Source organism: Neofelis nebulosa, chromosome 5 (genome assembly GCF_028018385.1).
Source record: "Neofelis nebulosa isolate mNeoNeb1 chromosome 5, mNeoNeb1.pri, whole genome shotgun sequence".
NCBI classification, from domain to species: Eukaryota; Metazoa; Chordata; class Mammalia; order Carnivora; family Felidae; genus Neofelis; species Neofelis nebulosa.
The window spans coordinates 2,596,475-2,609,269 of NC_080786.1; the positions used below are offsets into that span (position 1 = coordinate 2,596,475).

Genomic DNA, 12,795 nt, shown 5'->3' on the forward strand with positions numbered 1-12,795 from the left:
TTATTTAATACTATTTTGGCAGTACGAACCAGCACAATTAGACAATAGAATAAAATTAGAAAGATAAACACTGAAAAGGAGGAGGTAAAATTTTCACTACTTTAGACTTCATGATCGTACAACTTGAAAACCCAAGAGAATCAGCCCCCAAACTCCGCAAACAATAGAAGAATCTTTACTGAAGACAAATGATCATAAAGATTTGTAGAAATCAGTAGCTTTCATATAAATAATCATATAGGAAATATAATGGAGGAAAGACCCTACTTACAGTAGCAGCAGCAAAGATAAACTACATCAGAATAAGTTTGTTGTGTATGAGACCAGTATGTAGAAAACACTGTTGAAGGGTACAAAAGGGGACTGGAATTTGAAAGATGTGTCATGTTTTTGGGTAGGATGATGCACAAAGAAATCAGTTCTTAAGCATTCAACATAATTTGATTTAAAATAAATACATAGATTTTCATTTACAACTAGATGAGTTGATCCTAACGCTCATCTAGAAAAACTGTCCAATTATTAGCCAGGAAAAAATAAAAATAGTAATGGAAAGCAATTCTACCAGACACTGAAATATGTATTATTGTGTCTAATTAAAACATAGTGGTCCTGGTACATGATTAGACAGACCAAAGGCAAAATAGAAATAAATTCAAATACATTGTGAATTTAATGTAAAAAAGATCATAGGCCAATCAGAAGAAGTTAGCCGCCTAGCCATTTAGAAAACAAAAGTTATTTTTATACCAGAATAAATTTCAAGTGGATCAGACTTGAAATGTGTAAAATGAAATGTAAAGTTTACAAGAGAATATGAGAGAATTCCTTTATAGAGCTGAAAAGGGAAGAGTATTTCTTATTCTGACTTAAATCTAGAAGCCATTTTAAAAAAAGGATAAGTGCATCATAACATAAAGCAGAGTTATTATGTAATAAGCTGGGGGGAAAATATTTGAAACCTCACAAAGGCAAAAAACAAATTTATTAATTTATCAAGAGGGGCGCCTGGGTGGCTCGGTTGGTTAAGCATCCAACTTAGGCTCAGGTTATGATCTCAGGGTTCATGAGTTCAAGCCCCGCATCAGGCTCTGCGCTGACAGCTCGGAGCCTGGAGCCTGCTTCGGATTCTGTGTCTCTCTCTCTCTCTCTCTCTCTCTCTCTCTCTCTCTCTCTGCCCCTCCCCCTCCCCTTGCCCGCCCCCCCCCCCCCGCTCTTTCTCTCTCAAAAAGAAATAAACATTAAAAAAAATAATTTATGAAGAACTCCTAGATATTACTGAGGAGGAGAAAAACCCACTAGGAAAAGTTGGCAAAGATTTTGCGTATGAGGAAATGTAAGTGGTTGGTTCTTAAGCGTATGAAAAAATACCTTTCTGGGGTGCCTTGCCGGCTCGGTGGGTGAAGCACGCAGCTCTTGATCTTGGGGTCGTGAGTTTGAGCCCCTCGTTGTGCCTATAGCTTACTTAAGAAAACAAAAAACAACAAAAACCTGCCCTCGTTCAGTATAATGTAAATACAAATTACAACTACTCCAGAATGACATTTCTCAGAAGGGCAGAAATCTGGAAGTTTGAGAACATGCCTTGTTGGCATATGTAGGGGAACAGGTCTCATCCACGGCTATGAATGTGTGTGGGTGCATCCTTGTGTGGGGGCAGTTCTGCTCTAAAGGTCTGGATGACGAATCCGTACATCCTTAATCCAGCTAGTCTGGTTTTGGGAATTTATTCTGAGTATGTGTTAGCATATGCTAGAAACGACACGTTTATAAACTAACTCATTTCTGAGTTGCTGGTAGCAGTAAAAGAATAGAAACAAATCAGACATCCGGGACTGGTGAAATAAAGTTACATCTGTGCAGGTTTTTTTGTTTTTTTTTTTTAGATAAAAGATCAGCTATTTGAAAAAAAAGAGGTTTTCTATTTTTTGATATGGAGAGATCTTGAAGATAAATACAGTAAAGAAAAAAGATACAGAACAGTGTGAAGTACGCTTTTTTGTATAAAAAGGGAGAAAATAAGATCTACATGCGAGTTGATTTGTTTATGTGTCAGGAAGCTCTGGAAGGTTCATGACCCAGAGTAGTGTGCCTCTGGGGTGTGAGTGGTAGGGAGGGAGCCTGCAGACGGGGGCCTTCGACTCCCTTTTTATTGTGAGTCAAGTGAACAACACATTACTTGTTCAGAAAATTATATGAAAGTAATCTCAATAATTAATGGGACTTCATATGTTTTTTTTTTTTTTTTTTTTAAATTTTTTTTTTTTTCAACGTTTATTTATTTTTGGGACAGAGAGAGACAGAGCATGAACGGGGGAGGGACAGAGAGAGAGGGAGACTCAGAATCGGAAACAGGCTCCAGGCTCTGAACCATCAGCCCAGAGCCCGACGCGGGGCTCGAACTCACGGACCGCGAGATCGTGACCTGGCTGAAGTCGGACGCTTAACCGACTGCGCCACCCAGGCGCCCCATCATATGTTTTTATAGCCACATTCAAGTAGTCTGATTTTTATTTTTCAGACTGTACAGCTAAATTATCAGATTCATTCCTTACTGCCTCCTTTTTTTTTTTTTTAAACTGCAGAACCCTTTGCTCAAGCTTAGTGTTACAGAGAAGCCCAGTTTGTAAAACAGATAACAATGGATCCGGCTCAGATGTAAGCAGGGTGGGGGGCTTGGAACAGGACCTTTTTGCCCCTCTTTTCTTCCCTTCATGCAAGCAGCAGCCATTGAGGTGACTGTATAGAACCCTTAAAATCTGTAGCTCAGGACCAAGAAAGAGCCAAACAACGGTTTCTGGGTTTAAGTTGGCAAACTGCAGCACCCAGGTTGAGCCTGCTGCTTATTTTTCTAAGTTGTGTATTGTCTGTGTCTGACTTTGCACTAACAACAGAGTATTACTAATTATTTGTGACAGAGACCCTGTATCCTGCAAAGCCTAGAATATTTCCTATTTGGCTCTTCACACAAAAAGTTTTGCCCACCCCTGCTTGAAATAATTTTTTGTCCATGATAATTTGCTTTCTAGTTGTACTCTCAGTTTCTCCACTTCAACCTTCAGCGTAAAATGGGCTAATGTCACTATTTTTAGAATTGTGTAGTGTAATAGAAGTTCACGGCTTAGGAAGAAATTTGGGGATATTCTCATTTTCAGATATTTCCTATTTCAAATCTCTAGGTTGAGAATTAGGTTTGTGGGGTGCCTGGGTGGCTCAGTCAGTTAAGTGTCTAACTCTTGATCTTGGCTCAGGTCATGATTTCATGGTTTGTGGAATTGGCACCCCACGTCGGGCTCTGTGCTGACGACGTGGAGCCTACTTGGGATTCTCTCTCTCTCTCTCTCTCTCTCTCTCTCTCTCTCTCTCTCTCTCTGCCCTTCTCCCCTTGTCTCTCTGTCTCTCTCTTTCAAAATAAATACATAAACTTAAAAGAGAAGATTAGGTTTGTTACTATTTGCATGTATATTTCTATATTAGTACTATAAACAGAATAGTCATCAGCTTGTCACGTGGTTTTATCTCCGTGATTAAAAGGTAAATGAAGAATGGAAAAGTAGACCAAATAGGTACAACATTAGCTTTTAAAAATCCGAGGGTTTATTTTGTTAAAATCACTCTTAATACTGACGGCCTAAATTCCTTGAAACATGTTTATTGACTATAAAATAAAAACATAAGAGAAGTCCACGTAATTCTTACTGAATTTTACCAACTGAACATTCCACGTATCGAGCACTTAGGTCAGTTCACAGAACATTCTCAGCACCCCAGAAGCATCGTCCCTGTGTCTCCCCAGTCATTACCCACCTCGCCAGGGCGACCACCGTCCTTTCTGTGAGAGGGTTGAGGGGCTTCTCCTGCTTCGTGCTGGACTCAGTGGGCTCACATGCGCTGTCCTGTGACTGGTTACAGTCGGCACCGTCAGACTCATCAGTACGGTTGTGTGTGGTTATAGGTCTTTAATTTTCATATTTGTGCAGCTTTCAGTGTGTGAATATGCTGGAAGCGGTGTGTATAGTCCGCTGTTGTCCAGTATTTGAGTAGCGTGTGGTTTTGGCCGCTGTGTTACGAACAGTGAGCGTGAGCGTTCGAAAACCTGACTCTCCTGTTTTGCTGGAAGCAAAGAATGGAAACAAACGAGATGTGCAGGGCTGGTGACATAAAGCGAGCTTCGTCTCTATGGCAGAAGTACTGTCAGCCACACACAAGTTACAGTTTCTTTTGTTTTTTTTTAAACGGTATTTATTTTTGAGACAGAGAGAGACAGAGCATGAACGGGGGAGGGTCAGAGAGAGAGGGAGACACAGAATCGGAAACAGGCTCCAGGCTCCGAGCCGTCAGCCCAGAGCCCGACGCGGGGCCCGAACTCACGCGAGATCACGCGAGATCATGACCTGAGCCGAAGTGGGCTTCTTAACCGACCGAGCCACCCAGGCGCCCCTACAACTTACAGTTTCTAGCAGCCACGTTTTAAAAAGTAAACATGAAGTTAATTTCAAAAATATATTTTACTTCGGCTAGTGTATCCAGAGTGTTACAGTTTAAACATATAGTCATGCAAATCACGTATGGGATTTTTTTTTGTCCACACTGAGTCTTAGCGATTTGGTGTGTAATTTCCACTCGCAGCTCTTCTCAGTTCATACTAGGCACGTTTCGGGTGTTCGATGGCCCCCTGGGCAGCTCTAGATCATGCTTTTGGTGAGCAGACGTGTGCGGTGCTGTTGGGGGTGTATCTGAGTGGCATTGCTGGGTCGGAAGGTGTGTGTGTATTGAGCTTTAGTTGACGTTGATAGTTTTCCAAAGTGGTTGTACTTACTGTATTCCACTAGCAATGTCTCAGACTTTGCCACCAGCTCCTCTGATGGGTGTCTAGTTATTTCATTGTGGTTTTAATGTTCATTTTCCTGATGATAGTGTGTCCTCTCATAAGTGTGCAGAAAGAGTAAATATTTTCCTGTGATCTCTGCCTTCTTTACACTAGTGATTTGAAACTAATGTTAGTAATGGTAGTTGTTGGCATTGAAACACTGGTGGGATTTTAGTTCATGTATTCTTGCTTTGTTATGTTATGAGTCTCATGATTTAATAGCTTTGAATTATATAATTAGTGAGTAGCTAGGACATTCTTATTTGTCTTGTGTGTTATTTATTGTGACCATCTCTGGAGTTTATCAAAGGAAAATAAAAGTATTATGTTAAGGCTTTATAATTACATACGTTAGATATTATATTTGTGGTATACTCCAGTATCTAACTGTAACTACATAAATAAGAAAACAAAATACTAAATATTAAGTATGTTTAGTACATATATGAGCTACATAACAAAATGTTTCAAAAATTTCAAAATTTTAATATTGATTAAAATCGTCTAGTTTGTGTTGTAAGCATTTATTAAGCTTACAAACATTAGGAAGTATTTTTGGTTCCTTGATGAATGTATTAACTTTCTTAATACGGGGAGTGACTAATTTCCAACTGGGACCCTTTGTGAGAGTGAAAGTATGGTCTAGGGGACTGCGGGGTTGCAGTTAATTGTTATATCAGGACAATAGGTGCTGTTGTTCACGCTTTGGGACATACTGTATTTCCTTCATGGGTATAGGAATCAGTGCTGGGGGGAAGTTGATCAATATCATGTTGTTTCATAGAGTACATTTTGCCTTAGGGTTTTGGTTAGTGAGATTTGGGGATGGATTCCAATTTTGCTAACTTTTAATTCCGTTTTAATGGTCCTTTCAACAATCTATCCTGCATTTACCTTAATTACAGATTATGAGGTATCTTTTAACATAAAACAGCTCAGTGCTGCATTTCTTTGAATAATTTCAGAAAGTTTTTATTAAGAAACTTGCATCATGGTTTGGGTTGGCTTTCTTCGTTTTCTGGAAACGCTGGTATGACGCAGTGATGAAGCGCCCGTGTGACACAGCTGGCAGACTGTGAGCAGTTGGTCTTCTGAAACCTTCTAGAGACGCTGCTGTGTTAGGAGTGGCCCATCCAGGGGACGGCTTCTTACCAGAGAGTGGGCGCTCTTTTAGGGCCGTCCGTCCGCCCAGGTTGACTTGTTCCTTACTCCAGCTGTAACTGTGACCTCAGAAAAAGTTTACCTTTCCTCCTAGGAGGGAAAATCGTAGGAAAAAAGATTCACGTTCGTTCTAGTCAAGAGCAGAAGTGTAGTGTATTTTAAAATACTGTCATTGTTTTGAGTCTGTTTTCCATGTTTCATATACGCGGAGAAGAAAGCTTTTAAAGACCTGGCATTTCAGATGTGTGGTTTTTTTGAATTGTGTTAATTCCTAACACCTTTGTCTTAAAGGGATCTGCAGCAAAGCATTGCCAGGGAACCCAGTGCTCCTTCAATCCCTACGCCTGCGTATCAGTCTTCTCCCGCAGGGGGCCATGCTCCCGCTGTGCCAACGCCCGCGCCGAGAACCATGCTGGTCAGTAAGCAACCTCGTTTTTTAAATGGGCCTTTTGCATTAGTGACTGCCTGCTTGCCGTAAAGGAGAAAACACCCATGACATTGTAGAGATCTGGTGGGCACCAGTTTTCATGAGGTGACCAACCTTCTCATGTTCTGCGGTATAAAGAATACAGCATCACTGGCGAATTCTTGCCAGAAAACATTTAACTTGAATCTAATCAAGTCTTTAGAACCACCTTTCGGTTTATCGCAAGTACAGTGATAAAACAAGAAGTTAAATTGTGCCATTAGGAAACAGTTGGACAAATCTAGAACTGGGACATTCTAGGAGACCCTTGGCTTTGTCTTTTCTCAAGGTGAATGTCATGGAGCGAAAAAACACATAGATGTGAGGCATTCTGTTTTAAATGAGAGGGAAAGATTCATAATAATCCTGCAATACGTGAACCTCGGTTGGATCTTGGTTCATAGAACCTCTAATTGAGAGTTTTTTTTTGTGATAGAGAAACTTGAATGTGGCACGGATACTCGATGGTATTAGGAAATAATTACTCACTTCCTTAGGACGAAATGGTATGTGATTATTAGAACTTACGTGCTGCAGTCTTTAGGGCTGGTGTCCTGAAGTTTGCAACTTACTTTCAAATGGTTCCGCAAATATGTCGATACATAAATGTATGGGTACAGCTACAGTGAATATGGTCTCGAGTCAGTAATTATTGAATTTAACTGATAAATACGTGATTGTTTATTGTACTAGTCTTTTAAGTTGTCTGGTGTTTGAAAATATGCACATAAAGAATCTCATGGCCAGGGGGAGATTCCAGTGATGACCTGTCTGTGCCCGACTCGCTCCTTCCTCCCGTCTCAAATGTCTAACCACGGATGGGAGCAGTAATGGGCAGTAAGTGGCTAAATATTAGGCCTCAGCAACAGGGCAGTGGCTGTGGAGTGTTAACAGGTTGGAGAATCATTCCTCCGCTGTGATACGTTTCTAGAGTATTCAGTCAACATTTAAGAATGGGAATTAGAAATACACTTGGGTGGATTCTAGAGCTTCTCTTATGCCCTCCGTTATTTTAACGACGGTAATTTGACGGAAACGTGAGCCATGTTGCAGTCAGTGCCGACTCTCTTACAGCCCGCCAAGCCCCAGCCCCCGGCCCGGCCTCCACCGCCTGTGCTTCCAGCAAATCGAGCTCCTCCCGCTCCGGCTCCCGCTCCCGCTCCGGCTCCCGCGGGGACGGGCACTGCTCCACCGGCACCGGCACCGGCACCCACTCCTGGTTCAGCAGCGCCCCCTCCACAGGCCCAGGGACCCCCCTACCCCACCTATCCAGGATATCCCGGGTAAGGCTGAAACTGGATGAATGGGCTGAGGTTTCTAGCTCTGGTTAACCTTTGAGAAACAGTCCCCCCTTCTCCGAATGGAGGCGTCATGAACGAGCGAGCTCCATTGTCAGCTTACGCAGAAATGGAACTAATGTCAGAGTCACTAATTTGAGTAATTGAACGGCCGTTTCCCAGGCTTGTTGACGTTTTTAGTTTTTACACGCTGGCCTCACAGGAAATCCGCCTCTTCTGTACGGAACGCAGACTGTATTTCCTTGGTTGTCCTTATTTTGGCGATGAACGGAGAGGCGCCTTTCCGGAGCTGAGCGTGGCGAGACCGATAGGCCTTGTTCACGCACCCGTACTTTGAAGGATTGCCATTCTGACACACTGTTTAGCGCGACTCTAATTTTGGCGTAAAGAGCGACTTTCTGTGTGATAAGTTTTTAATCTTAAAAGTCCAGACCCTTGACTGCCTCCTAAGATGTGCTCCAAACTTTACTTGTTAGTAAGTACATTCTGTCTTCTAAATATTGAAACTTTGTAAACAGGGGCGCCCGGGTGGCTCAGTCGGTTAAGCGTCCGACTTCGGCCGAGGTCACGATCTCACGGTTTGTGAGTTTGAGCCCCGCGTCGGGCTTGCTGCTGTCAGACCCTCTGTCCCCCCCTCTCTCTGCTCCTCCCCCACGCCTCACAAATTAATAAACATTAAAAAAACTTCTGTAAACAGTAAATTTATGTACATCACAGTGAATATTGAATCTTGTGAGTTAGGAATGTACTTAGGCTGTTATGTTAAAATGAAGGGTCTCCATTTTTATTCTTTGTTAACAGTTGAATATTTCGGCTTATTTCTGTCAACGGTATTATTTTCTGGATGGTATTAAGCACCTGATATTCTTTCATCTCAATTATTAACGGGATATTAACCTTGAAACTGCTGCTTTTTCTTTCCACTGTCTTCTACTAGACTGAGAAATAGAGAAAAATGACTTTCTTGAAAAACCTTGGTTTCAGAGTAATTATTACACGTCTCATTTTCTAGTGTGTGATTTACCAACCCATTTTTTTTGTCTGTTTTCTTTCCATCAGGTATTGCCACATGCCCATGCCCATGGGCTATAATCCTTACGCATACGGTCAGTATAGTATGCCGTACCCGCCAGTGTATCACCAGAGCCCCGGACAGGCTCCATACCCAGGGCCCCCGCAGCCTTCATACCCCTTCCCTCAGCCCCCGCAGCAGTCTTACTACCCACAGCAGTAACATGCCAGCCCAGAAGCTCGACCGGTTCAGTTCAAAGGGAAGGAAACACCAGCCCTGCAATAAGCGTACTAAACTCTGTGCTCTGGTTACTGTAACGTCCTCTGTTGTACGAACGCGGTGTGCAATTTCTGTCCGCGGCTGCGAGCTGAGACTGTGCCCCAGTTCCACACTCGATCGCACACTGAGAGATGCTGCTGTTGCAGTGTAAACACTATAATAGGTATAATAGAATTTGAAATAAATTACATTTCAGTTCATCAAAGTTGAAAAATGAGAAGTTAAACCCACAAGTCAAACGTTTGAAACTATGATACTTCTGTCTACATAAGACATGGTTGGGACGTCAGATACTTACAATGATGGTTTAAGTACTGATATTCAAGAAAGCTACGTTTTCTTTCTCTTTTGGTTTATCAGTTTGGTTTAATTTCCATTACACTATTTTGCATAATCAAAGCATTGTAAATCTTATAATTTAAAAATAAATTACTTGAGAACAGTTGTCATTGTTATGTTTTGTCATTGATTCTCATTACTGTCTAATTTCTTTCTGGTGTTAGTCTCTCATTTTATATGTACGTAAGTTAAACAGATAACTGTGTTTAAGTGCATGATTAGTTCAAGTTAATAGTCAGGTTTATAGGAAAACCAAAAAAAACAGTACCATAATTCATCTTTCATATGCTAATTAGTATGTTAATTTTGGCATTTATTTTGAAAAGTCCTATAATGTGGAAGAAACACAGTTGCTACCAAAGATTCTTCAAATAAATATGTGTATTTAAAGTTTTATTAGCTTCTCCAAGAAATTGATACAAATTCTGGTAATAGTTCTTTCCCTTTTTTTCCCATAACCTGGTTAAAATAAATACATATCATTGACAGGACTGTCTAATGTAATGGGATTGTTTAAAGAAAGCTTACTGTACCCCTTCTGTTCCTTTTTTCCACCTTACTGTCTTAACTTAATAACATTTAATGCACAATGTATACGAATAGATCTCAGCCCTTTGGTTTTTATGCTCCTAAAAGATTAGACTATTTGATAATTCAGGGAGCATAGTAAACAATTGCTGGGAACATATGCCAATTCTGAATAGGCATGAATATTTAATACTAGTCTCTGCTGTTAGGATAACTAATCACTGTATAAACCTCAGTAAAAGTAGTGAGACATGCATCATGGAGTGAGTAAATGAGAAAGGAAGGAGTTGTTGAATAGCGGGGACTGTTCTGTGTGAGGTTCATTTCTGAACACATCAGGCGTGTGAGCAGATTTCCAGTGAGTCTGTTGATGTTTATTTTCTAAGTCTTAGTGCTCACCTTTTCTGGCGTTACTGTTTTCATTGAAATGATGCTGTCATTTGGGCCACTGTTATATTTTCATCGACAGTTTGGGTTTATGTTTTAAATGTCGGACTGAAGGTATGATTGTAAAAGGGAGTGAATCGGTTTAAAAATATATGTACATTTAAAAAATATCACTTTGTTGTACGTAGAAAACATGAAGGTGTGTTGCTTTAATATAAGTGACCTTTCCGTGGAATGTTGAAATTGGTTTAAAGTGCAGTAGTTAAAACCTTGGCAAAGTAGTTTTTTTTACATATCATAGCTAAGTTTTATTAATGTGGAACCATCAAAGTATGACCTAGGCTTGTTTCACTCTTGTAAAAGGCATTCAAGTTCTGCGTTCGTACTATTATTCAAGGTGTCATATACTGAGGTGAGACACTCAGTGGGAATTAAGGGTTTTCCAAACTGCTAGTTTACTATTCTTACTAATGCAGAAAGAAACAAAAACGAATTGGCCTGAATATTCTCTTGGGGAAAGAAGTCACTAAGAAAAGAGGAAGTGCATCAGAGGGCCGGAAGAGGTTATAAGGCCCCTTAGCGGGTTCCATGTGCTAAGTAGGCCAGCTCCCAGAGAGCCACGGGAAGATCGTTCAGAAACTTCTGGAAAGGAGGCTCCACAGCCCCAAGTGGCAGCCTCTTGCAGCCTGCCCGAGTTGCTCAAAGCCTCTTTTTATGCAGTAACCCGGCCCCATTCCCCCCCCCCCCCCCCCCCCCCCCCCCCCCGTCAGATCACTCGTTCTTCAGGTAATTGAGGACAGTTTCTTTGGGTCACCTGTGGATGGGTACAGATGACCAAATTTCTGCAGCCTTTCGTTGCTGGGTTAGTCTCCATAGCCCTTCTGATTTCAGTAGGGTGGCTCATGAAAAGAAGTTTCTCCTCCCATCTGTTTCGCCTTCTAGCAAACAAGGAAGCCCTCGCTGGCATGAGCTTTGTTACCAAACGTTTTTGTCCTTTGCTCACTCAGCTTCTTATCTGTAGTCCACAAAAATACCCTAAAAAGTCGTTACGGACGGTGCTGTTCGAGCGTAGTTGCAAGTGTGCCTCTGGTTCAGAGATCTTGTTACCTCTGTTTTTAATTAGGCTTTCTGATGATTTTCCTAAACTAAAGAAACCATTCCCAGACCATTTACGTTCGGGTTTGGAATACCGTTTTTAAATGGACTGACTGCATGGCAGAGCTGGTCGGCAGTGGGGGGAAAAGCCTCACTTCTCCCATTTCTTGTTCCCAGTTGGAGACACACGGCTTGACTTCTCAGTCTGCTGTGAAATACTGGTCTTTATTCTCCGTTGAGACAAAACACAGGTCACTGCAAATCAGTCCGTCTTTGGGAGATATTCCTGTCCCTGTGCCCCCAACTTGTTTGCAACTTAACAGTCTCTCCCTCCCTAAATGGAAGTAGTTAAAAAAAGATTTCACAGAACCTTCACGTCGTTTTATCCCCAGTCAGCAGCCTTTCTGGTCAAACCATGTAAAAAATGTTTCTCCTTAGAGCTTTACAAAGTTTGCAAAAGCGCTTCATACCCATCTTCTGATTTTACAGACACTATGAGATGCAATTTATTAAGTAGGTTTCAGTTTGCCAATGGGTTTTTTTTTTCCCTTTTAATGATCGATCCATCTTGAAGAATCTTGCTACAGCCTAGTGGCATCTCTCTTTTAAACACTTCTGCAGCTATTAGTTGATTCACAGCACAGAACAGGATACAAAGTAGGAAAAAAAAATGCTGTAGTGTTACAATGACTAGTTTAAAAATAGACTTTAGAATTAAATGTTGATTATAAGGTTTACATGGAAGAGCTAAGAAGGAAAAATTATATTTTTAAAGAAAAAGAGAATATTCAGGCTTTATTTCTGGTATGAAGTTTATATTTTTAAAAAAAAAAAATCCTATATTATCACACCAGAGATTTTAGATTCTTTTCTGGTTACAGACATTGCTGGTAGTTGGATTATATTTTTATTGTATTCATTTCTCTTAGGGGGAAAATTGTAAAGCAACAAAAAGGTTCCCGATGAATGTATCCTAGAAATAAAAGTTGAAAGATTCTTACTTCCTTGGAGTATGAATTCTTATTTGAAGTGTTTATCCTTTAGCTTTATACTTTCTGCAGTTTATTTGACAAATGGTGGTCGGGGAAATAAGAAAATATCCACTTGGACTAAATGCATGAGACCGTGTTTAAATGTTTTCTTACAGCTGCCAGCCACGTACTTGACCGTGGCTGGACCGTGTTTTTCATTACTTACGACTTTCCCCAGTTCTTTAAGATGAGAAATCTCTTCAAGTGTTACTTTTTGGGGGTTGATTTTTGGAAATGTCTGGCATGTTATCATACTCAGTTGGTTAAGGAAAGGAGATGGTGAGTTGTGTTCATCTTTTATTTTTAAATCTTTTGAAATGCTTTCATCT

At 40.9% G+C, this 12,795-nt stretch overlaps 1 protein-coding gene across 2 annotated transcripts in view; it reads left to right on the forward strand.

The window, feature by feature from the left end:
• Positions 1-12,435, forward strand: part of PDCD6IP (programmed cell death 6 interacting protein) — a 76,549-nt gene extending 64,114 nt beyond the window's left edge. For both annotated transcript variants that reach the window (XM_058729298.1, XM_058729299.1), the window contains exons 16-18: positions 6,323-6,446; positions 7,572-7,780; positions 8,855-12,435. In XM_058729298.1, the coding sequence (XP_058585281.1) occupies positions 6,323-6,446; positions 7,572-7,780; positions 8,855-9,029 (508 nt within the window). In that variant the 3' untranslated portion in view covers positions 9,030-12,435. The remainder of the gene's footprint in view (positions 1-6,322; positions 6,447-7,571; positions 7,781-8,854) is intronic.
• Positions 12,436-12,795: the final 360 nt, after the last annotated feature.